This window comes from Cicer arietinum, chromosome 7 (assembly GCF_000331145.2).
Source record: "Cicer arietinum cultivar CDC Frontier isolate Library 1 chromosome 7, Cicar.CDCFrontier_v2.0, whole genome shotgun sequence".
Taxonomy (NCBI): domain Eukaryota; kingdom Viridiplantae; phylum Streptophyta; class Magnoliopsida; order Fabales; family Fabaceae; genus Cicer; species Cicer arietinum.
The window spans coordinates 46,618,196-46,643,393 of record NC_021166.2 but is presented as its reverse complement, the minus strand read 5'-3'; the positions used below and the strand labels follow the sequence as shown (position 1 = coordinate 46,643,393).

Here is a 25,198-nt window from a genome sequence, read left to right as displayed (position 1 = left end):
GAATTTGTTGATTTCAAGAGATTTAATATCAACGATAAATTTCACTAATTTCACCGTTGATTATTGGTATAATATATTAATGAGCAAACAAACTAACATTTATATAAGTCCAAGATTCGTAACTATGTAATTTAGCTATAGATATTTATTTATATTTTTTAAAAGTTTATTGTACGTTCATTTGAAATTATTCAATGAAGTATCAAATATTTACTTTTAATTTGACAATTGAATTGATAAAATTCATACTTGATATTGAATTATTAAAAATAGTAACTTATCACATAGTTATTCTTGTAGTGAACATATCTCCGCCTATATAAATACATATATGCATATGCATATATTATCTTATTGATCTTTTATAAGTATTTGATATATAATTCACTCTTGTTAAACTGTTATACACATGATTTATTAGTTGTTTTTAAATTATTTATTTATTGATTCATTATTTATATAAGCTTTAAAAATTTAAATTGTTATTTAATTTTAGGTATAAATCAATTTGATTTTGTATATTATTTTGAAAGTGTTGAATACATAATCACTCATTTTAATTGTTGAATATAAATAAAGGTGATATATTTTATAGATTTAATTATAAGTTTGGTTCTTTTATTTTCACCAATTCATAGAATTGGTCTCTCTATTTTAAAAGTCGAGAATTTTAATTCATTCCTCAGATTTTTAAACTAAAAAAACGACGATTTTAAATTTTTTAAATAAGGTGGCATCCAATTTCATGATATAAATCCATCTAGATGCATTAATTATTCATATGTCATTAGCTAAATTACAAAAATAAAAAATTTCTGAAGTTGAAAATTAAGTCTTTAGAGAGTTTTCTTGCAATTTCGAAAGTGTTAATCATTCTACATCATCCTACCATATGTCATGTTATTTAAATCATGTTACATCGTTATTTTTTTGTTAAAAAATCATAATGAGAGACCAAATTGTTAGAGTTTAAAATAGAGAGACCAATTTTGTAAATTAGTAAAAATAAAAAGACTAAAACTGCAATTAAGTTTATTTTATAATATTTAGTAATATTTTGCTTTTAGGTTTTAATTGTATTTAAAATCGACTTAATTTTTATATTTATTTTGTATTTGATTTAATTTTAATTGGAGTTATAATTATGTTAAATTTAAGAAGAAAAAAAAAGAATAAATAACTAAAAACGATATAAACATGACTTAAGAGAGAATATAAACGAAAACGAAGAAAATAAAATTTAGAGAATAAAAAAAGAGGAGCATAAACTATAATGTAATATGTGTGCACACTGGTGTCTGTGGAAAATAAGAAGAAATAAACAATAAACAATAAAACTCTACCAAAATGAAGGGTTATAATATTATATCTTAGCAAAATATATAGAAATAAAACGGTGATTATACAAAAAATCTCCTATTGCATATGATTTTGCCTCCAATAACACGAGATGAGCATGAAATGTGAATAATTATGTAAGAATTTTAATTTTTTATTTTGTAGAAAACCATTATATAATTAGGGTCTTTTGGTCCACATATATAGTATGCACGCCCAAAAGCTTTGGTCTATTGAACCGATTATGGGTGCTTAAGTTATAACATAAAGCTCTCCACTTGCTCTAAGAGCATGTGTTCTAGAGGGTTAAACTATGGTACTTTCCACAAATTTAATGTTGCTTAATCAACTGAATTAGATACGTATGTGAGATATATTTATATTAATATAGTTGACTACATAATTTGTCATTTTTTGAAAATTTATTTATTTTTAAATTTGATAATATTTTATAAATCCTTTTAAAATAAATTTAATAAGAATTGAAATAGATTACATAAATAAAATTTTATTCTGAATTATTGATAACTTATTGATATTTTTTATTTGATTTATGTAAACTAATTATTAATAAATTGACACTGAATGAACGAGGAGGTATAAATTAAAATTAATTAGATAAACGATTGATTGGTATGATCTAATTTCATTTTAAACATAATTCATGAATAAATTGACACTGAATGAATGAGGACGTGACACATGAAATCAGTCAAAGTTGATTTTTTTTTTTTATATTTATATTCGTAAAGTTTAAAATCTTTACTTCATATAGCACAATAGATTTTTGTATTAGTATTAATTATAGTTTTAGTCTCTTTATTATAATAAAATTACAGAGTTAGTTTCTCTATTTAAAAAGTCGACAGTTTTGACTCATCCTTTAGATTTTTGAACTAAAAAATGACGATTTAATATATTTTAAATTACGTGACATACAATTATAGAACCATCTGAATGTATTAATTATTTATATGTTATTAATTAAATTAAAAATATGATAAATTTATGAAGTTCAAAACTTAGTTTTTACGGCGTTTTATTCTAATTTCTTAGGTGTTAATCATTGTATACCATATATCATATTAGTTAAAGTATTTCACGTCATCATTTTTTAATTATAAAATTAAAGAAATAGACCAAAAATGTCAACTTTTAAAATAGGAGAGACCAATTTCATAAATAAGTAAAAATAAAGTGACTAAAACTGCAATTAAGATAAAAATATAAAGATTTTGTAAAAAAATTGTCCATGATAATTTGCAAATATGTTTTTTAGTGAAAATCTGTAATATCCTATTAAACTATATATACATTTGAGTTGTTTTAGATAAATTGTAAAAACTTATTTAAAAAAGTCAAAAGAAAAATAAAAACCGGGAGACATAAACCCAATAAATTATTTTATTGAAATTAATTTAATATAATTATAAATTATTATTTATTTTATAATTTATTATTTTATTTGTAGTATGATTTTTTTAGGTTAAATAACACATGTGGTCCCTTAATTTAATTTCAGTTAACGTTTTGGTCTTTTATCTTTTTTTATTTTATTTGGCCCGTTAGTTTAATTTTAAGTGACAATTTAATTTTTTATGTTTTAAAATGTTAACAATGTTATCCTTTTATTTACAAAAATTCATCAAAATTTTCAAACAAAACTCATAAAATTAATTAAATTCTTCAATATAATACAAATTTCATCAAATTCGTAACTCAAATCTTCAACTAAACTCATATTTTCATTTTTTATTTGATGTTGTTAGAGATAAAAATATGAGTTTACTTAAAGATTTAAATTATGAATTTGATAAAATTTGCATTATATTGAGGATATTAATTAATTTTATGGGTTTTATTTGAATTTTTTGATGAATTTTTGCAAAAATAAAAAATAACATTGTTGACATTTTAAAATATAAAAGATCAAATTGCCACTCAAAATTAAAATAAAGGACCAAATAAAAAAAAATAAAAAATTAAAACGTTAACTGAAATTAAGTTAAAAGACACATGAATTGTTTAACCTTTTTTTTTAATAGCAATATGATTTTATTGAAATTAAATATGTTGTTACAAATTATTATAACAATATACCTTACATCAAACACTATATATACAAATTATTATAAGTTTAAATATATTTTTGTTCCTTATAAATATAACCTTTTTTTTTTATTTTGGTCCTCATAATTTTGTTTTTTTGGTTTACTTTCCTGTAATATAAAAAAAAAAAAAAATTATTTTTGGACCTTAACATTAAGTGTATGTTACAAAAAACGTTAATTGACAAAGGGAAACAATTTTTAGTTTTAGTCTCTAAAAAATATTTTTTTCAATTTCATCCTTGTAATATTCAAAAAAATTATTTTTTGTCCTTAACGTTTCAGATGAAATGCAATAATTTGTATAATTCTTTTTATAAGATACTTCCAAAAATTTATAATTAATTATTTTTAGTTACCTTAATTTGTATAGTTATCTAATAACTTGTTGTAGAAAGGTTACTTCAAAGTGTTTGGTAAAATTTTTATTTTATTTTATTTATCTTCGTGGTTAGTTTGTCAGTAGAAATTGAGAAATATTAGTAATAGATATTAAATCTTTGACTTTTTTTCTCAATACTATTCAGTATTTATTAACCCACTAATCGAATTATTTATGTTGAACAAGTGTTTAGTAAAGTCACTTAATCAACTAATTTAATAATATAAAATAACATACAAATTGATCTTTATTAATAATAAACTTATGCCAAGTAATGTTTAAAATATTTTCACTTTAATAATTTAAAATTTATTAATCTTCTATTTTATTTATTTATTATTATTAAATTAATTTTCATAATTTTCTGTTTCAAAAAAAAATCACTAATTATTTATTTATTTATTTATACATTAAATAGTAAAAACATTCGCAAACAACATCGAGGTTCAGGATTTTAACTCGAAATATGGTATCCAATCTAATAATATTGTTATTTGTGAGTTGATTTAAACTTTATAGATAACTTATTTTCAAATGTATTCAACACATATATATTAATTCTAGTAACTTTAATAATATAGTTAATAAAAAAATAGATATACAACAATAAACATATAATATAATATTATAATAAAAATAAAATTAATATAATATTAACTATAATTATATTAATATAAAATAATGATTAAAATAAATCTATCACCTAATATATATTTTATTTATTTTAAGTTATAATGAACAAAACCTAAAGCGTAAAAGGAAATTTTAGTTAAAATTATAAAGATAAATTAACAGAAAAAATAATTAACTATAAATTTTTGGAAGTATCTTATAAAATAACTATACAAATAATGTTTTTAGATATTACAGGGATGTAAACCAAAAAAAAAAATTACGAGAATCAAAATAAAAAAAAATTATATTTACAGAGACCAAAAACATATTTAAACTATTATTATATTATTTTTTAAAATTTTCATATTTTGTTTGAAGTGATTTGTGAATGAAGTTTACATATCTATTTCTAAAATATTTTTGATATTTAAATTATTATTATTTATTTATTTTAATTAAAAGTTGAACTGAAAAACTGAATTAGGGGAAAACTCAGATTACTATGAGAATACCACAGAAGTTTACAAATCTATTTCTAAAATATTTTTGATATTTAAATTATTATTATTTATTTATTTTAATTAAAAGTTGAACTGAAAAACTGAATTAGGGGAAAACTCAGATTACTATGAGAATACCACATGAAAATGAAATTGCCTAAATTAAAATGATTTTTTATTTTTGTAAATAAATTAAAATCACTTTATGTTATCATATATAATAATAATAATAATAATAATAATAATAATAATAATTATTATTATTATTATTATTATTATTATAATAATAATAATAATAGATATAATTTGTGTAATTATATTAATATTGTTAGAAGTTATTGTATTTTATATTAATTATTACATTTTATACTCTTTTGAGATATAATATTTTATTTTATCTTATCAATTTGTAAATTCGGTGGTGATAAGTAGGAATGAGAATATATCAGGTCGACCAACATGGATTTATTTACGCCTAACCTATGTCAAACACGCAGATCAAACTTTTTTCTTAAACAGATAAAGTCAAGACTTCTAAAATAGCCTATTTAGAGCTATTAGATCAGTATATTTAAATGAATATAAATAATACTTGTTTACCACTATAATTATTATATTTTAATTTTGATATTTTTATTATATATTCCACTTTTAATAAATTACGCATATTAACTTCGTTTAGTTTTTAACATATTTAAATGTATTATTATAAAATATAATTTAAGTAAGATGTATATACAGTTATATCTTTCAAAATGTGATGTTAAATATCAAAATAGAACTTAATTTTATTGACATATTAACTTGTTAATTTATTTAAAGAGACGTTTGATTACTTATTCAAAAATGTTAAAAATGAAAGTGTTTTAAGTAAGATAACATACGATATACTTCTATGAAGACCAGACTCAGGCCTATGACAAGCCACAAACTAGACTTAAATCTTGAATTTTTTGACAGATTCAAGTCTAACAAAGTCTAACTTGACAAGTCTATTGCCACCCCAATAATAAATTACTGAACGAAAATTTGCTAAAATTAATTAGTATATTTTAATTATTACAATTATTTGACTTGAAGATGAAAAATAAAAGAGTTGAAAAGGCTGGAATTCGGATGTATATGAGGGTGCTATTTGGAAATTTTTGTTTATTATAAATAGAATTTTGTTACTTTATAATAATAGATAATAGATATATAATAGAATTATGGTCGGTTAAGATGACTTAGGCTTTTTGTCCAACAAAATAAATTATCATTCTTGATTTATGGATCAACATTGTAGTGAGTAAATGCTACTTGTACAATATATATAAAGATAAAATATATGATCAAAAGTCAAAATCATTCAATATTTGGCGTTTAATAATTAAAACTATGGTAATTGATATATAAAAAACTATAGTTGTTAAAAAAATATATAATATATTCTTTATTCATTTATTAATATTTTTAATAAATAATTATTTTAGTCGGTGAAAAAAACCTCAAGATTTAATTTAGTCTATAAAAAATAAAAGTTGTTTTTATTTTTTTTAAATTAAACTGAGGCAACTTAATTTTTACTTTTTTAAATTTTATTTGGTTGTTGAACGAAAGATAAAGAAGAGAAAAATAATAGAAAATAAAATGATGATTTAATAGTTTGATATTAGAGAAAATAAAAAAATAATAAAAAAGAAATATATATAGTTATAATTATAAAATAAATTTAATGTCTTTAAGAAAAAAAAAGTAGATAAGACATTACGAGAACTTTTTTTTTTCAATTTCATAAATACAAACATAAAAAGAATTTAGAAATATTTGTATGCATATACATAGAGTGAGTAATAATTGTTTAAGAGATTCGTGGTTCATATTCTAACACTACAGAAAAGTAGTTTTTTAATGTAGGAACTTTGAATTATCAAAATCTATTTTCATTAATAATCGAAATATTAAAATAAAAAATACTATAAATTGTAGAAAATATAACATTAATAATAAAAAGCAAAATAGAAAAATACTATCATATTATATAATTAATTTTTATGTCATATTATATAATTAATAATTAATACTGAATGAAGGCTATTATTGTCCTTTTGATTCAAAATAATAATAATAATAATAATAATAATAATAATAATAATAATAATAATAATAATAATAATAATAATAATAATAATAATAATAATAATAATAATAATAATAATAACCATCATTCAATAATAGTTAGTTAATAAGTATGTGATTGGTAATTTTTTATCTATTAAAATTAATTTTTTACAATCTTTACAAAATATGAAATGAATAAAATATTTTTAAATTTTATTTTTCTATTTTATTATTAAAATAATATTTGTAGTTTATCATGGAATGTAATATTTCTTATATTTATTCTCTTTAATATTTATTCTCTTTAATTTTTCAAATTTTTAATGATTATAATGAAATACTTATTTTAATTCTTTGGTTTAATTGCAATTTTGGTCATCTAAACAAAATTTTGGTCTAAAACTTGATGAAATGTCATTTTTTTCGTTTATTTAAGTATCACATCATACCTCAAGATTTCGTGGTGCAACAATTGTACCTGAGATCTACAATCATACATGATAATGATATGGTTTGACTTAAAAAAAAATGATATTTCATAAGTTTTGGACTAAAATTCTGTTTGAAAATCAAAATTAAGGAGAAATAAAATAGAGAGACTATTTTTATGATTCAGTTAAAATATAAGGACAAAAAATGCAATTTAATTTAATTTTTTTTAAAAGATATTAATGTCATTTTATAGATCTTTATATTTTTTCTATCATTATTATTTTATTTATTTATTTTCTTTTATATCATAAACTATTAAATAATCATCTTATTTTCTATTTTATTTCTTTTCCTATCCTTTATTATTCAACTTACAAGTATGTAGGATTAAATTTTCACACTTTAATTTTTACAAGGAATAAAAGATTTCTCAGTTACTAAGATAAGTATGTAAGATGTAACAATTGGTACTGCCTTTTTTCTCGATAAAACTTTTTTTTTACTCAAGGTAATATAATAATACTACGTGACAAAATATATTCGGATGCGTTTTAGTACGGTGTGTCAGTATATTATAGATTTAGGATGATTGCAACTCGATAGCTCAGCTAATTATAATCAGATTTACAATTTTTTTTATTTAAATGTCAGTATATTAATGAGTTTTGTTTAAAAATTTTTATGAATTTTTTGAATTATTATAAAAAAAAAATAATATTATTGATATTTTAAAACATAAAAGATCAAATTGTTACTTAAAATTAAAATAAATGACCAAATTAAAAAAAATAATTAAAAAGATAAATAACTAAAACGTTAATTAAAATTAAGTTAAAGGACCACAAGTGCTATTTAACTTTTTTTTAATATTAAAAAATATATTAATAATTTATCCGATTTACAATAATGATCATATTTGACAATTTCAAGAGATTAAGAAATCATGAATAGACATTTGTTAGGTTAAATGTCTTGTTTTGAATTCGAAATCAGTACCTTACAATTATATAAATTAATTATAAAAGAATTTACGATCTCTTTTAATATAAAAAAGAAATAAATAAAAGAGAATTATAATTTTACTTCATTGCTCTTTGTAATTATTGACATATTTCTATGATCATAAATGGAAATATAAAATGATAATTTGTCAGTGATGCACATTATATTAATTAAAGATTATAATTGAAAATCAATTAAAATTATATTAAAAATTAGAAATAATAGTATTTTTAGGACAATTTTTACAAATCCAACGGTTATTATGTGACAAAGAGAGTATTAAATAAAGATGTATTTTGTTTAAAAATGCAATCATTAAATATGCTAAAGACCAATAAACAAAATGTATTTTTTTTATGAATTCAATGTTTTTTTTATTGTTCTTTCTTTTTTACTCCATCTCTTTACCAAAATATACAAGAACAAAATAATTGTCGCATTTGATTATTTCACATGTATTAAGAAAAAATATTAAATAAATAAAAAATAATGACAATTTTAATAAATTTCTTATTAATCTTAAATGTAAAGTAAAAATACTAATAATTTAAAAGTATAGTACACATAATATAATATAATATTTATTGAATGATACAAGTGAAAAAAAAAAAAAAATATTGATTAACAAAATATTATAATTCTCTTGCACATAATCAAAACTTTTTTAGAGGGACTTTATAAAACCATTTGAACTCATTTATTAATATAAAAAATTACAAGATCTGATAATTTTATATTTAATAATGATTTACACTACAAATATCTCACCACATAAAATAATATATATCATCAAAGTAATTTTTTAGTTGGTCAAAATATATATCATAAAGATTAAAATCAATTATTTGTGATATTATCTTGATGTGTCATTTTAATAATAAAAATTTGACATTATAACTTCAAAAGATAATTGTAAAATGTCTATTAGACCACCATTATAAATAATAATTTCCCCATCTTCATGTTTTTCAAATAAAAATATAACCTATTATTTTCGTTCCTTGTATTTAAAAAAATTCCCAAAAAATAAATAAAGAAATAAATTTATTAAGCAAAAGAACAAAATTTGTTACAAAAAGTAACTCTCTTTCCTTTCACGCAAAACACACACCTCCAAAAACACAATCTCCTTTCACCCACTATAATTCCAGCATTGTACAGCACTCTCATTTTTCCATTGTAATTGAATTTTTAATTTTTTATAATTTAAAAAATAATAATATTATTTTTTTGACTAAAATAAATATTATTATAATTATTATTATAGAAATTTTCCTTTTGACAAATTTTTCCATGTAAACGTTTTATGTTGTAGCCATGTCACATTGTTGAGTTGTGTGTCTATTTGAATAGCCAACTCAACTGCGTTTAGGAAAGAAAACTTTACACTCAAACTATTTATATAATAATGACGCTTTATTTTTGTTTGTTCTCTTCTAATTAACTCAATGACCTCACTCTTCATGTGGCTACTTCAATTGTAGCAAGTAACACACTCTCACTCATCTTTATTTTTTTTTCTTATATGTGTGACAAAGGTGGTGTCTTTGGTTTTTCATCATTTTTTTTTTATCTTGATGGTATTTTTGATACTTGTTCTTGTTGTGCTTGATTGATCATTGGGTATGTTTATAAGTGAATTGATGCATTGTGTGAATTTTTTGGTCATGTAAAATTATATTTTGATGTGGTTAAAAATAATTGATTCTAGTAGGAGTATTTGGTTGATGGACTTGGACAGGAAGTTAACTTGATTTGCTCATAATTTTGGTTGATTTGAGTGTGCCCTTTCGTTTATTGTCAATTTTTTTTAACATGATTCATTGTCAAGTTTGGATCAAAAGGTTTTCTTATTTATTTTTTTTTTTTTTGTGGGGGGATTTGTGTACAATTTTAATGTGCTTCACTTGTTTAGTCTTTTTTTTTTCAATGATTTTTTTGGTGGAAATGTTACAAGAGGCTTTGAAATTTTTTAATTAATATTTTTTGTGTTGGATCTGAGGGTGTGCCTTTAGCGCAATAGTAAGGATGCTACTTTGTAGTATGAAGGTCACATGTTCAAATTCTTGAAACAATTTATCTACTTGCAGAGTAAGATTGTGCACATCTACCTTTCTCAGATCCTACTGAGTGAAATGTTTTTTAATTAACATTTTTTGTGTTGGATTTGAGGGTGAGCTTTTGACACAATATTAAGGTTGTTGTCTTGTGATTTGAAGGTCACGAGTTCAAATTCTGGAAACAACTTCCCTGTTTGCAGGGTAGATTATCTACCCATCTCAAATCCTATCTGGAGGAATATTTTTTTAATTAATATTTGTGGTGTCGGATTTAAAGATGAGCCTTAGTGCAACAGTAAGATTGTTGCCTTGTAACTTAGAGGTCATGGGTTCAAATTCTAAAAATAGTCTTTTATCCTCAGATCCTACCTTGTGGAAGGTGTTTTAATTAACATTTGTCGTGTCGAATTTGAGAGTGAGCCTTGGCTCAAGAAGGTCTTGTGACCTAGAGGTCACAAGTTCAAATTCTAAAATCACCTCTTTGCTTGTAGGATAAGACTACATACATCTACCCTCCTCAAATCCTACTTGGTGAAAGCCACAAAAAGGGGAGTGGGTCGGAAATCGAAAGTGAATCATCAACACATTGGTGTTTGGATCTTTGTGAAAAAAGTTTGAGATTTCATGAATCTAACCTAAGTTTATTTCTTCTATACTGATCACCCTTACCCTGTATCCAAGTTTTTCTTGTTTGAGGCCTGCATATAATTTTTTTTTCACTTCATTTTTTTACTCCTTTAGAGTTTATCTTACTAGTTTACTTATAACTTTTTTTGATTCTGATATATTATACGGTAAAACTGTTCATATTGTATATTAAAATAACTAACTCAATGGTAGAAATAGCCTATCAAAATTGTAGATCAACAAATTTGTTACACACTTATTACCATTATCGGAACTGAATTCATTTTCTTTTATCTGACTGTCGTGTGTGCAGTTATTGTTGCTGTTTTTTTTTTCTTCTTTTTATTTCAATAATGATAATCTTAATAATAATTATAATATTAATAAAATTAGTGGATTCCACTTGGAGAGTGAGCCCGCCAAACAATGCATTGCATTGAAACTATTATAGAGAATACTAGAGTTCATAATTCTCAATTTTCATTTTCTCATGAATTTTATTTATGACTTTTCAGGGAAATATTGAGCACTTATCATTCAGGATGGACAAAAACAAAATGATACTTGGTACGCAAGGAACCAACATTGCAACCGACAGGTGGAAAACGGCAGAGTTTCGGCATAAGATTGTGAGAAAAGTGTAAGTAAAACGTGGTTACGCGAGAATATGATTCGAATTATGCATTTATTTCTTTGAATTTATCATAGACCAATGTGTCATGTTGTTTAGATATCACAAGTTCAAAATGTGTTAAGCATAAGTTCAAATGTTGTAATCGTTTTGTTTTTTACTTTAGCATTTGCAATACTCAATATCAATATAGTAGTTTTCTTATCTTTTATTTTTTAAAATCATTAATCTATACTTGTCTTATTTACTTGACATGTTCTAATGTGTAAAATTATCATGTATGTGTTCAAAATAAATATATATTTTTTAATGGTTAGTGGAGTTATTAAAATATGCATCAATGTCCATATAAACTTTATATGACAAAATAAATTCTTCAATCTGATATGATCTAACATCTATTTAAATGTAATATTACTTGTTGCAGCATGGATGAATTAATTGAGAACGGTATGCCTTATCAAAAATTCAGTTTATCTGAGCTCGCTAATTCTGTAGAAAGATTTGAGATGAAAGTATATAATTCTGCAAAAACAGAGGTATCACTTTTTAAGATTTGTGTGTGAAATATTATGATTTTCTTATCGCGAAATACTTTATCCTTCTTGTATATTTTTTCAGTTCGATTACTTTGCTAGTTTTAGTAAGTATATATTCTAAGAATCACTTTTATCTTCATAAAAATCACTTTTCAAAAAATTGAAAATGTGTTTGTTTAGGCCTTTGAATTTAATATCTATTATTTTGATAAGCTACTTTGAGTAGTCTCCAAACAAAATTTGTACCTTAATATGTTTTACTCTTGAATATGTTGAAATTTTTAGTTCTATGCATAGCGAGATTCTACCATCATTAAATAATTTGAACAAAATTACGTTATTATTTATTTCCACGTGAATAATTTGTTTTGGAAACAATAACATTTTACCTAATTCTGTTAACAGGAAGAGTACCTTGCTTTGGTAAAATCAAAGGTTAAATCCATACGTGCACTGTCTCGAAAGTATGAATCAAAACAACTGCACACAAATGCTTCTGGCTCCGGTGAAATATTTTCTTCTCTACATATTGAATTTGGTTAAGCATTTCTTGTGTATAATGTTTCCATGAAAACTTTTTTATATCACTATTTCTTACACATAATGTTCTTTTGTTTCACAAGTTCTCTTGTGTTTTCAAGCTTCCAAATGTTGTTCTTAATGAGATTAAAGAAGTATTTAGTTTTTAATTTATAAAATTTTCTTGTCACGGCAATATTTACGCTATTGATCATTTAACGATTTATGTTCTTTCTTGGTCATGTAACAATCTGACTATCTCTTCAGGCTGATGATCATTGCAGTCATTATGTTAAGTTAATTAATTTTTCACCAGTAATGCTAAGATTAAACAAGGATTGTTCAATGGAGATAATAGAGATACATTTTGTAATAGTAAAGTTTCCACTAATTATTTGTACTTGTTAGAAGATTCTAATTTCCAAAAGAAGACCTTTGTTCAATAATGTTGGTGTTTTATAGACCAACGCTTGATTTTATACAGGAGGGTGTATTATTATTCTGATCGTTCAGTTTCCACTCAATTTATTTAACTATTTTTTATTGCTTTTATAATGAAATCTAAATCTCTATATGTGTTTTCTGCTTTTTGCTATGGTTTGGTTTATTAGTACAAATTTCAACTTTTTAGATGGCATTAAGTTACTTTGAATCTAAATGGAATTTTCAAAAAAACTAATTTTCTCTTTCTGATGACCTTTTTTTATGATTGTTCCAAAAATTCTATAGTTTATTGAATGTTCATGTTTTCCTTTTTCTATTTCTTGAAGCAGGAAAAGATGCAAATATAGATTGGCAGGAGCTAACTTATGAAAAGGTAATTACTAAAATTGTTCAATTTTTTTTTATCATATTATTTACATGATTTGTGAGACTTTACTAAATTGCACCATAAAGAATACATACATAATGTATATATTGGTTCTTTTATTCTTCATAATCCAAGAGCTATATTCAAAACATATCACACTAAGCTCCATGTTAATCTAGTATCTAAAAGGAAACATAAATATTAAAATTGTGTGGGGATGATTTTTGGGGTGAAATGTACAATTGGGATCACTTTATGCCACAAGTTGCATAATTAAAACTATGTAAATGCAATGCTGTTAAATAACAATTATAGCGTAATAGAATTTGAATAAACTATATTGTTCTGCAATATACTATTTTTGTACAAAATAGTGTCAAATAGCAGCTATAGTGGCGCAATAGTACGTTGTGCAGCGAAATTTAAACAAACCACTATTTTTTGTGTCTGCGGTTGGCAAGACTGAGTAAATAAGATAGATGATTTATATACATCAGCTAGATGAACTAAACATAGTAACTTTCTAACTAACTATTACAACAAAAAATGCTCACTTATGAAGTTACATTTAATAATTATAGTATGAGACCAGATGCATTCCATATATAAAATCATTAATATCTTACTTTTTTTTTTATGAAGTTGATATTTTGTTCCATACTTAAAGACATTTGCATTGACAAAACTTTGTTTTTCCAATTGAACTACCATTATTGATAAATTATGTAGTTGAAATTTCAACAACTAACATAGATTCCTCAAATTACTTGAGTGATTAGCACTTAACATACTTCATATTTATATATATTACATTTAAAGCAAAATTTTATATATAATTTTATTTCTGTGTATATTGTTTGTGTGTATTCGCCGCAGATAAACCACACTCTTAAGTTTTCAACTACATATCTTTTGTTATTTTTTTATTGCAGTTTCAAAAATTGAAAGACAAATATTACAGACAACTTGCTCCCCTTTACCAAAAGATTACTATCAAACTTCAAGAGGTTTGTGAAATTTTAAAGAAAAATTACTGTGCTTCTTGAAAATTCTAATTTGAAAATTGTCTTCTTATTACTACTTTTTTTTCCTGTTTATATTAAATTTTTTCAGTTTGAGTCTTCTACTCAATATATTAGCAGCAAAGAATTGGCAAAATTCAAAAACAATAAGACTGCAATGGAATACCTTTTTTCACTCTTTGATATGAACAAAAGTCAGATTACCACTGAGATCAAGGATCGAGCAGGCGAAGCAGAACATTACATAGAAATGCTTTTAAAGACCGTTTCTCCAAATAATCAAGGAAATCAGACATCTGACTTGCAATTCAAGCAACCACTTGGCCCTTCAAATTCTAAAAATTCACAAACTGTAATTTTCTAAACGAAACTATCGCCATTTGCCCCCAAGTATTTAAAACAAAGAAAAATCATGTGACAAAGCAAATTTCTTTGCAGAACAATATGCATTTGCAAGAGCCCCGAGTGGCAGTACAAATTGGCAATTCACAACCGCATTCAAATCAACCTTCGTTCGCAAAAGGTAAAAATCAAATTGTAATTTTTTCAATGATCTTTTATATGTTCTATACATCAGAGTTTACTAGCAAACATTTATTTACTATATTTCAATCTCAAGAACCTGGCAATGCTGTACAAGAGCAAACAAAGCTTGCACAACAAGAAACTGGAGCATTCAATGTAAGCATCAACCCTTCGAGGATTTCATCTTCTCCCATGAGTAAAGACAACAACAATCAATTTTCTCAAAAATCTTCCGTCGTTTCTGAAGAAGAGCCAAGTCCTGAGATGCAGCGATTAATTAAAGCGGTTGACCTAAAACTTGTGCCTGCTCCTTAATATATATTTTTTTGTTTCATCTGACTCATAATGTTGTGTGCTGATTACATAGTAAATTCTATGATTCTGAATTTTTTTACAGCTGACCAACATTTCACCTGAAGCACTGAGGGCATCGGTTAGTGACATTGAAGAGGTAGTCCGTTTGAGTGATGCATTACCGGCGGCAGCATTCATCGGTGCACTGCCAGATATGGTAGATGAACTAGGATTACCAATCCTTCATATTCCAGAAGGTAGGGTTAAATTAGCACATAATTCGCATTTGATATCGATGCATGTTCATCTGCAAGATTGTGACTTTGATTGATTTGTTCCCACAGGATGGAAAATGCCTCGCAGCTTTGTAGCAACGGCCTTTGATTCAACATTCTTGAATGTAACGAATTTTGGCAACCAGTCGACTAACACTGAGGAATCTGACTTCAATTCATTCACGTTTCAAGCAAAACGTCCTAGAAATGCGGTAATCTTCTTCTTTTCTTTCTTTTTTTTTTTTTTTACGTTACTAGAAGAGTATAGTTAAATGTTCTTTTCCATTATACACATTATTTTTCTTATTCCTTAAATATCAACATTGTTAAACTCTTGCAGGAAAATAAACATCTTTTAGCAGAAATAAAAGAGATAAACAATCGATTTATCGATTGTGAGGTCATTATCGATGAAAAGGATAATATCGAACAACCATTTGGAATAGCTACTGAGCAAACTGAAGGATTAGTTATTAAAATAATTTTCAATGCAGTGAGTATCAGTCAGAACCTCGTATATGAGTTCACTACTGATAAAAAGGTGAATGATTTTAAATTATGTTTTGAACTATTCATATTGATTATTTTGATTTTCATCTCATTGATTATGTAAACTTGTTCTGCAGTCATTGATCACACCGCTACGGTTGCTTGTTCCTCCAAGTTATCCATCTTCCTCTCTTGTTATTCTTGACGAATTGCCGTTTGAAATCAGGTTAGAGATTATAATTGTATTCTTTCTCTAAAAAAATACGAACAATATTAACAGTACTAATTACTAATGTTGCAAAAAAAATATATTGTATTCTTTTTTATTTATATATTTTAAGCAACTACCTATCTATGTTGTTTGTATACTTTTGAGTGAATTATTTATTTCTAACTAAACTCAGGAAACATGATCATAAAGTTATTACTTCCTACTATTATAGGCTATTTTAGATATTAATGAAACAGAGTAATGTTCATTTACCATACACTATATTGAAATCAGAACCATCAAAATGTAACGTAGATATATTCAACACATGTGTTACATGTAGACGTTAGTGTGACACATTAAAGGTGATAGATGATATAAATTAGGAAGTACTTATGTGTTTGGTTTTATGGTTTTAATTACTTTGAAGCTATGCGGTTTGTGCTTTTAAGCAAACAAGAAGTTTTAATGGCCCATAAAACAAACTTTGGCATTTGAAAAAGAATTAATATCTATATGCATGTATGAAATCTTTTTATAGATACCTTCAATCTTATTTTATTATATATAGATATTTGTGCATGATTTTGTAAATAATAGTACAATGTGACATTATGATGAGATGTGGTAGAATAATTTTGTAAAAAAAACAAAATAATTCTGTTCTTCTACTGTATTGTTATTAAAGTCACCAAATCTAATGAATGGATTCTCAAAGTTTTGGTCTCATGTTCCCCATCTTTACCCTTAATATATTGAAATAATTTTCATTTTATATGTTTTGTTAGCATTTCCATTTTATTTCATATGCAATGTAATTTGTCGACTTTAAATGAGACTTCTTCATATTAAAAAAATTATAAGTTGTGCATAGACATTCTTTTATATTTTGAAAAGATTAATTAAACTATACATAAAAATCTAATATGATATTAGACCGTATCTATTGGTTCATCTATAACTACGCATCTAACTCAATAGTATTTGACGTAAGATAGTGTATTGAGAAAAATTCAAATTTTATGTTGAATAAAAATAAAGCAAGAACGTATTTTGAGTGAAACTTAACTCAAATTTTAAGACTATCCTCCAAAAAGAAAATTTAATAAGCTAAATATATAAATAATATAAATCATATTATTAAAAAAATAATAGACATATGATTGTGCTACTAGCTCTTTTGAATTGACTATACATCAGCATACATATATATAATGGATTATTTGCAATAGTTGTTGACCTTAATTTGTGTTTGAATTGAACAGTGATGACCTGAGAGCTCTAACAGAGAGAACAAAAGCAAAGCTGAGATTTAATCTCCAAAGCATGAATCAACCATGGGTTCTTAAAGATATAACAAGATTATGGGAACGTTGTGCTAGAGAAGCAATCAATGAGTATGCACTTACTATTGGTGGTGGAACATTTACCTCAGTGCATGGAGGTTGGGAGGTTTGTCGATTCTGACTTCTGCTGTTTGGTAATTCTGCAGAACAGTTCTGTGTAGAAGTATGAAAATTTAGGGTCTATTTGCAAGCTGGTTTTTGAAGAGTTTTAAATGAAAGGCTTATGGAAGATTAAGTTTAATTTTCACATATATTTGATATATAAGAAAAATTGAAAGAACAACGTGATATTATATACTCATTTATCATGTTGTTCTTTCAAAAAATTTAAAATATCATATATATTAAAAGATAAGTTTAGTCCTCCAAAAACTTCTAAAATCTTGTCTTCAAAATCCAACTCACAAAGACCCTTCAGGATAATTCAAGACTTATTGGTTTGATGAACTTGAAAATTTTAGTTGTATAAGTAAGATGTTCATGGTTATGCTTGTTTGTATTTATGGGAAAAATTGGAAGCTATGATTACATACATAAAGAACTTCAAAGGGTTTTGTAACTTTGGTATATGAGACCATTTTCTTGATAATGATTGTTGCCTTGTTAAACCATTTTTTTGTTACTACAAGTGGTTAAGGATCTAGACTTGAAAACACCTTTGTAATTGTATGAGAAAGTGTTCAAATCTCCCTGAAACCTTCCTTGGAGAGACCCCTTGGCGTATTGGGACTAGTAAAGTAAGATTAGGTGAAATTGCTTGCGGTTTAGGCCTTTACAATTATCTTTTGGGCCACCACTGATGAAGTTCCATGTTAAATCCTTTAACATGATATTTAAGCTACCACCAAGACAAAAGTATAACATGTTATACAAAGTCACTTTATTTTTTAGGAATTTACCAAGTTACTAATTAATACACACATTCTTGATGCTTAAAAACATTGTGATTTCATAGACCAAACACCAGCCTACCAAATCACCATAAGCCAATCACAATACTGTTTACCCCATAAATAATCCAAAAACAAAAAAAGGCACGATGATGAATCTGATTAGGTAGGGAAAAATATATACCAAACCGATTCAACACTAAAGTCCACACCTTCCCAGATAGAGAACATTCTACGAAACAAATGATTCAAAGATTCCACAACACCAAGCTTAACAAGATCGTCCATCGTGGAAAGTCTATCACTAAAGAGTCGCCAAGCAAAAAGACACATTTAATGGAACCATCTTGTTCCATGAAAACTCGTCCGAGAGGGTCATTTTAAATATTTGGATTCTCCATCAACATCTTGTAAACTCCCTTAATTTAGTATACATTAGAACCGTTTTTCATACACAAACATTTACCTGCACAAAAACATTACCCAATAAAGAAATATATTCCTGAAGTAACTCCTCCTCCCAAAGAACGAGTTGTCTCCTCCAAAACCAAATCCCTTGTCTCATCCCCAAGCCTCACCATGAAATTTTTATTTGCAACAAGTCCATCAAAAAGGAGGTATGTCGCCCATCCCCAACAAATCTAGACAAGTTATCGGTAAACATCCTCCACTGTCGATTCTCTTTAAGAAGAATATGGCACTATCCAAAGATAAACTCTGACACCTTCAACCTCCTCTAGTTCTTTCAAGAATAGGGTCATAGAACGACAATCTATGAGGAACTTACAATTTCACACACGACTAAAATTTTCCAACTAGAAGAGATTTACATTCACAACAACTAATAAACTTTTGTGAAAATTAACCTTTAAATCAGCAACCAACTCAAAAAAGCATAATAGTAGCCATAATCGCTCTTATTCGCCCAAGTTTTCTTCCCAATAATCAAGGATGAGTTAATTTAGAGGTTCTTTCAGAGGGGTTTTTCGAAGTGAGGGGAGAGTTTATTTTTCTTTTTGAAATAAATTATAAAATATTTTTAAAAATGATTGAATTGTAATTGAAATGTTATACAATCATAAATTACATTATTTTAAATTCTTTAAAAAATTCAAATATCAATTTTTTTTCTAAATTAGGCAATTTACAAATAACATTTCCATAGTTATTCTATTTTTCTCCAATTTTTTCTCTTTGTCTGGTCATTATTATATATGGTGTATGTAATATATAATACTCGCTATGTTCTTATTTATAAATAAGAATAAATTAATAAAAATTAATGTATTTAATTTAAAATTAAGATTAATTACATTAATTTTTATTGAACAATTTTTACTTATAAATTAAAATAGACGAGTAATAATTAATAATTATTTTGTTTAAAATTAATTTTCAAAACATATGAAAGAAAATATTCTCATCTTTTAATATAGAAATACAATTAAAAGTGTCCTCATATTTACATATGAAATATTTACGAAGTCAAATCTAACTTTTTTATTTAAAATTTAATTTTGAAATTTATATATAGAATACATTCTAATATTTGGATACAACAATATCATGAAAAGTATTCTCATATTTACATATGAAGTTGGTTGGTAATTCGTATTTATTACACTAGCACATACTAATTTTTTCATCTAGATACACTTTCAACTGCTTCCTTTTATCGTTATTGTTTTTATCCTAACAATTAATAGACACACACTAATTCTTTCATCTAGATACACTTTCAACTTCTTCGTTTTATCGTAACATGTTCCCAAGTTTGACTCAATTTCACACGTTTTCATCACAAAATTCGCTCTACTTTTTTCACTAAGTAGCGTAATAACACTGCTATGCACGAGACTTTATATATAAAATGTTAAATATCATATAAAATGTTAAATATCACACGTGGTCCCTTAACTTAATTTCAGTTAACGTTTTAGTTCTTTATCTTTTTTTTTTCGATTTAATCTTTTATTCCTAACACTATCAAATAAAGTATGAAAATATGAGTTTATTTGAAGATTTGCCTTAAGAATTTGATGAAATTTGTATTATATTGAAGAATATAATTAATTTTATGAGTTTTGTTTGAATTTTTTTTTGAATTTTTGTATAAAAAATGATAACATTGTTGAAATTTTAAAACATAAAATATCAAATTGTCACTTAAAATTAAAATAAAGGACCAAGTCGGAAAAAAAAAAATAAAGGACTAAAACGTTACCTGAAATTAAGTTAAGGGACCACAGATGTAATTTAGCCTATATAAAACTATGCTTCCTCTCTTTCTCTATATATAAAACATATATACCTGAGATAAGTTTTATTATGATAGAGTCTGATGATTAAAATCTTGATTATAATGAGTGGTTTTAATTTTAATTATTTATAATTTGATTTTTGATTAAAATTCGTTTTTTTTTTATATTTTTATTATAAAAATCATTTTATTTAATATGTTATATATATATATATATACTTATTTTATATTATTAAATTAAATTTTTATTTAAATTTATAATTTTGATAGAAAAATAATAAATTATATACTATTAAGTTTAATTAAATAATTTTAATTTTTGAAAATGCATTATGTAAGTAAGAATAAATTAAAATTATTATATAAATATATATATATATATATATATATATATATTTGAGAAAACAAAATTTGATTTTAATTGAAATACTTAAGTTTTTAACTTATGATTTAATATTAACACCTCAAATCTATATAAGATTATGACAAATAATCCAATCATGGATTGAAGATATTTTATATTATATTTTTTACATTATGGATATAAATTTAAATATAGTTTAAAAACGGTTTACAAAAATAAAAAATTATATAAATAAAATATTCAATTCACATACATATCTGTCATTTTAGTATGAAAAAATTTAAAATTATTTAATTAATAAAAATATCATTCACTGCATTGTAAAAAAAAAAAAAAATGTCAATTATTTCCGATGCGATCACATTGTCAACGTTACCTATCGTAATTACGGCACCTGGGTCTTTTACCCCTTTTATTAAGTCCTCTTAGTGTTCATAGAATATCTTTCTTATATTCTCTAATAACGTTTTTTGGATATCTCCCATTGCAACAGGCCAGCCATCAAAGGGTAGTTCCCCAACTAGTCAGCGTAACGGCTAGTGCCTTTTTCTTTTGTTTTACTTAGGCTAATGATTTTTGCTTTAGAAAAGTACACATTGGATTCTTAGACAATTTTTTATAAAATAAATGTTATTGTAAACTTGCATCACCTTTTTTTTTTATAAAAAATATCTGACAAACTATTTCTTTTTATGCTTACTTTGTCATCTATCTTATTGTATATATATAACTTTTTTTGTACTCTTAGTTTCGTAAAAAAAGAAATTATACTCTTAGTTTAATTTTTTTTTTGAAATAAGTGTTCTTAGAGTTAATTTGTTGGATATGGTTCTGAACTTTTCATTTTAAAAATTAAATATGAAAAAAAATGTTCATATGAAATATTCTTTGTTGGTAACCACATTAACATTAACTAGATACTAACCCGCGAATTACGCGGTAGAATTTAATATATTATTGAGTATAAAATAACAATAATATGTAATTTAAAAGTAATGTTAATTTTGTTTTACAGTAGAATATATTCAAGTGTTTATGTAATTAAAGATAAATATATTTTTGAATAATTATATATATATATAAGTTATGTTTGCTTTAGTACAAAAAAAAAAGTAAAACATTGTTGACTAATACAATTCATGCAAAATATATTTAAATGTGGAATTGGTTTATTCAAGTTTTTTAATTTCATTGAAGTGGTTCTTCTAATAATATATTTGTTAAATAGTTTCTGTATTTCGTTATTGTTAAAGTTATACATTTAGCTATAATATTTCTTCATTTTATATAATTTATATTAATTTTGAAACATCAAATTTATAAATTTATGTATTTTTTCACGTTTTCAATTTTATATCTTTATCCTAATTATGTCAATCTCACTGTCGATCTAAGCATGCACTGAATAATATTATATGTTTTGTGATATATTATAATATTCATTCGTGAGTGATAGTTTGTTAAATTTAAAATATTGAAACAATTCAGTCGTGTGTGCCTGGAAATTTTTCAAATAATTATTTGACACGGTCAAAAAACTTCAAGAGTGGTTGAAAAAATTATAAGCAAGAAATGTTATGGGAGACACGATCAACATAAGAAAAAAAACTCATTTCCTATCCAATAATATTGATATATGATCTTGAACAATAATTGACAATAGAAAAACAACATTATTAAAGTCTTTGTGAACTAAGAGTGTGTCACACATAATGTGGCATAGATCTTGATCTGTGTATGTAGTGGAATTTGCATTGTGATGATTTGAAGATATTAGATGATTGATATTTTTTTGTATGAGTTATTGAAATGAATTTTTTAATGAGTAATTAGAGTTTTTTAAATGTATTGATGAGTCATTGAATGATAAGTTAAACTAAAATTATATAATGTATGAAATAATTGTACTTAGACAAATGAAAAAGTTTGCATATCTATTATCTATTATATATATTTAAAACATACCTCCGAATGTCACCTCACCCCCCTAATGCCACCTCATTCTATTTCAGCCACCTATACAAATATTTCTCACATCAGCCAAAAAGCTGATGTGGACCTCTCCTCATTTCTCTCATCTCAATCATGCTCTCAATGTCTAATCTCCTTCAATCCTCCTCTCAATATCAATATTATTTTATATCTATTATTATATATATTTAAAACAGACCCCCGAATGCCACCTCATTCTATTTCATCCACCTATACAAATATTTCTCACATCAGCCAAAAAGCTGATGTGGACCTCTCCTCCTTTCTCTCATCTCAATCATGCTCTCAATGCCTAATCTCATTCAGTCCTGCTCTCAATATTAATATTATTTTATAATAAATTCATAAATTATAAAATTATTTGATAATTATTTATAATAAATTTATAATTTATAAATTATTTGACAATTTGATAATAATTTATATTATTATCAAATTATTTTATAAGTTGTTTTATAATAAATTTATAAATTATTTTATAATATTATTAGTCATTTACCGATGGTAATAATTTATAATAAATTTATAAATTATAAAATTATTTTACAATTATTTATAATAAATTTATAATTTATAAATTATTTTACAATTTGATAATAATTTATAATTTATATTATTATCAAATTATTTTATAAGTTATTTTATAATAAATTTATAAATTATTTTATAATATTATTAGTCATTTACCAATGGTAATAATTTATATATTAGTCATTAAATTCAATGGAAAAAAACCACCTAATCACTCATACATATCGACATAAATATCCTTCTTTCATGGACAATTATATTATTTCACTTATGGTGAGTAATGATTTTATACGTTAAAAATTCAATTACTTATTAATGCCAATCCATTTATAATTTATTTCAATTTATGTCAATCGATTTTTAGTAACATTTTATACGATAAAAATATATACTCTATTTGACAAAAAATACACAAATTTATAAAAAATAATCATAAAATAAGAATATATGAAAAATTATTAAAAAAGTTACTTCCAATTATTAAAATACACAAATTTATTTAAAATTATAATATATGAATATATTAAAAAGTATAATCAACAAAAGTTTACTATATATATGTGTTTTGAAAAAATATGTTAACACTTAATTTTTATCAATTAAATTATATATTTATAATTGAATGCTATTTTTTACTTTAATTTTTCTTATTATAATGATAATTTGAATGTTAAAAAATAATGAAAATTTAAGTATTGCATAAAATTAAATTATTTTTTAATAAAATTTATTTTTGGTACATATCAACATAACTATAATTCAATTGCACAAACAATTAGTTAAAACTTTTAAATACCTAAAATTGATTTAAAGTATATGTAAATCTTTAATAAAATTAATTTCAAACTCTTGATTAAATATATTCAATAATTTTTTTTACAAAAACTTCTCATGCTCGCAATTAAAAAATCATACTAATAAAACAAATAAATTTAGACTACGCTACAATATAATTCAACATTAAAATTTTTTTAAAATAAAAAAATATTAAATAGTCAATCATATTTTTAAATTTTTATATCTTATTTTTGGGTATATATTTTACATTTTATTTCATCAAATAAATAAAGTATCATTATATGTTAAAAAATAAATTGTTAATCAAAGTATAATGAGTCAAACAATTATCCTATATAATAAGTTATCATACGAATTTTACAAAATATTTTACAAATTAAATTAGATGATTGTGATAAACATGATTTTCCCTCATTTTAATTTTCCTAATCATATTCAATTATTACAAATCAATAAAGTAATATTATAAGTTAACTATATTTATAATATATAAAATATTACTTATAAAACTTATAAAATTATTTTACAATTATTTAT

At 23.9% G+C, this 25,198-nt stretch overlaps 2 protein-coding genes across 2 annotated transcripts; both read left to right on the top strand.

Moving 5' to 3' along the window:
* The first annotated feature begins 15,029 nt into the window (after positions 1–15,029).
* On the top strand, positions 15,030–15,836 carry LOC140918817 (uncharacterized). Its single transcript, XM_073363616.1, has 3 exons — positions 15,030–15,209; positions 15,306–15,496; positions 15,609–15,836. Exons 1-3 carry the CDS (start codon positions 15,131–15,133, stop codon positions 15,834–15,836), a joined length of 498 nt encoding a protein of 165 aa, XP_073219717.1. The 5' UTR covers positions 15,030–15,130.
* Positions 15,837–15,855: 19 nt separating this feature from the next.
* Positions 15,856–18,385, top strand: LOC113787671 (mediator of RNA polymerase II transcription subunit 15a-like). The gene is made up of 4 exons (XM_027336646.2): positions 15,856–15,992; positions 16,121–16,321; positions 16,407–16,495; positions 17,746–18,385. Exons 1-4 carry the CDS (start codon positions 15,858–15,860, stop codon positions 17,945–17,947), a joined length of 627 nt encoding a protein of 208 aa, XP_027192447.2. The 5' UTR covers positions 15,856–15,857; the 3' UTR covers positions 17,948–18,385.
* The last annotated feature ends 6,813 nt before the right edge of the window (positions 18,386–25,198 follow it).

Excerpts from the sequence above, each read along its gene's own strand:
- LOC140918817 (XM_073363616.1), top strand. The coding sequence starts at position 15,131 with ATGCATTTGCAAGAGCCCCGAGTGGCAGTACAAATTGGCAATTCACAA. Across the intron at positions 15,210-15,305 it reads TCAACCTTCGTTCGCAAAAG|AACCTGGCAATGCTGTACAA; the intron begins GTAAAAATCAAA and ends TTCAATCTCAAG. Across the intron at positions 15,497-15,608 it reads TGCAGCGATTAATTAAAGCG|CTGACCAACATTTCACCTGA; the intron begins GTTGACCTAAAA and ends ATTTTTTTACAG.
- LOC113787671 (XM_027336646.2), top strand. The coding sequence starts at position 15,858 with ATGCCTCGCAGCTTTGTAGCAACGGCCTTTGATTCAACATTCTTGAAT. Across the intron at positions 15,993-16,120 it reads CAAAACGTCCTAGAAATGCG|GAAAATAAACATCTTTTAGC; the intron begins GTAATCTTCTTC and ends AAACTCTTGCAG. Across the intron at positions 16,496-17,745 it reads GAATTGCCGTTTGAAATCAG|TGATGACCTGAGAGCTCTAA; the intron begins GTTAGAGATTAT and ends TGAATTGAACAG.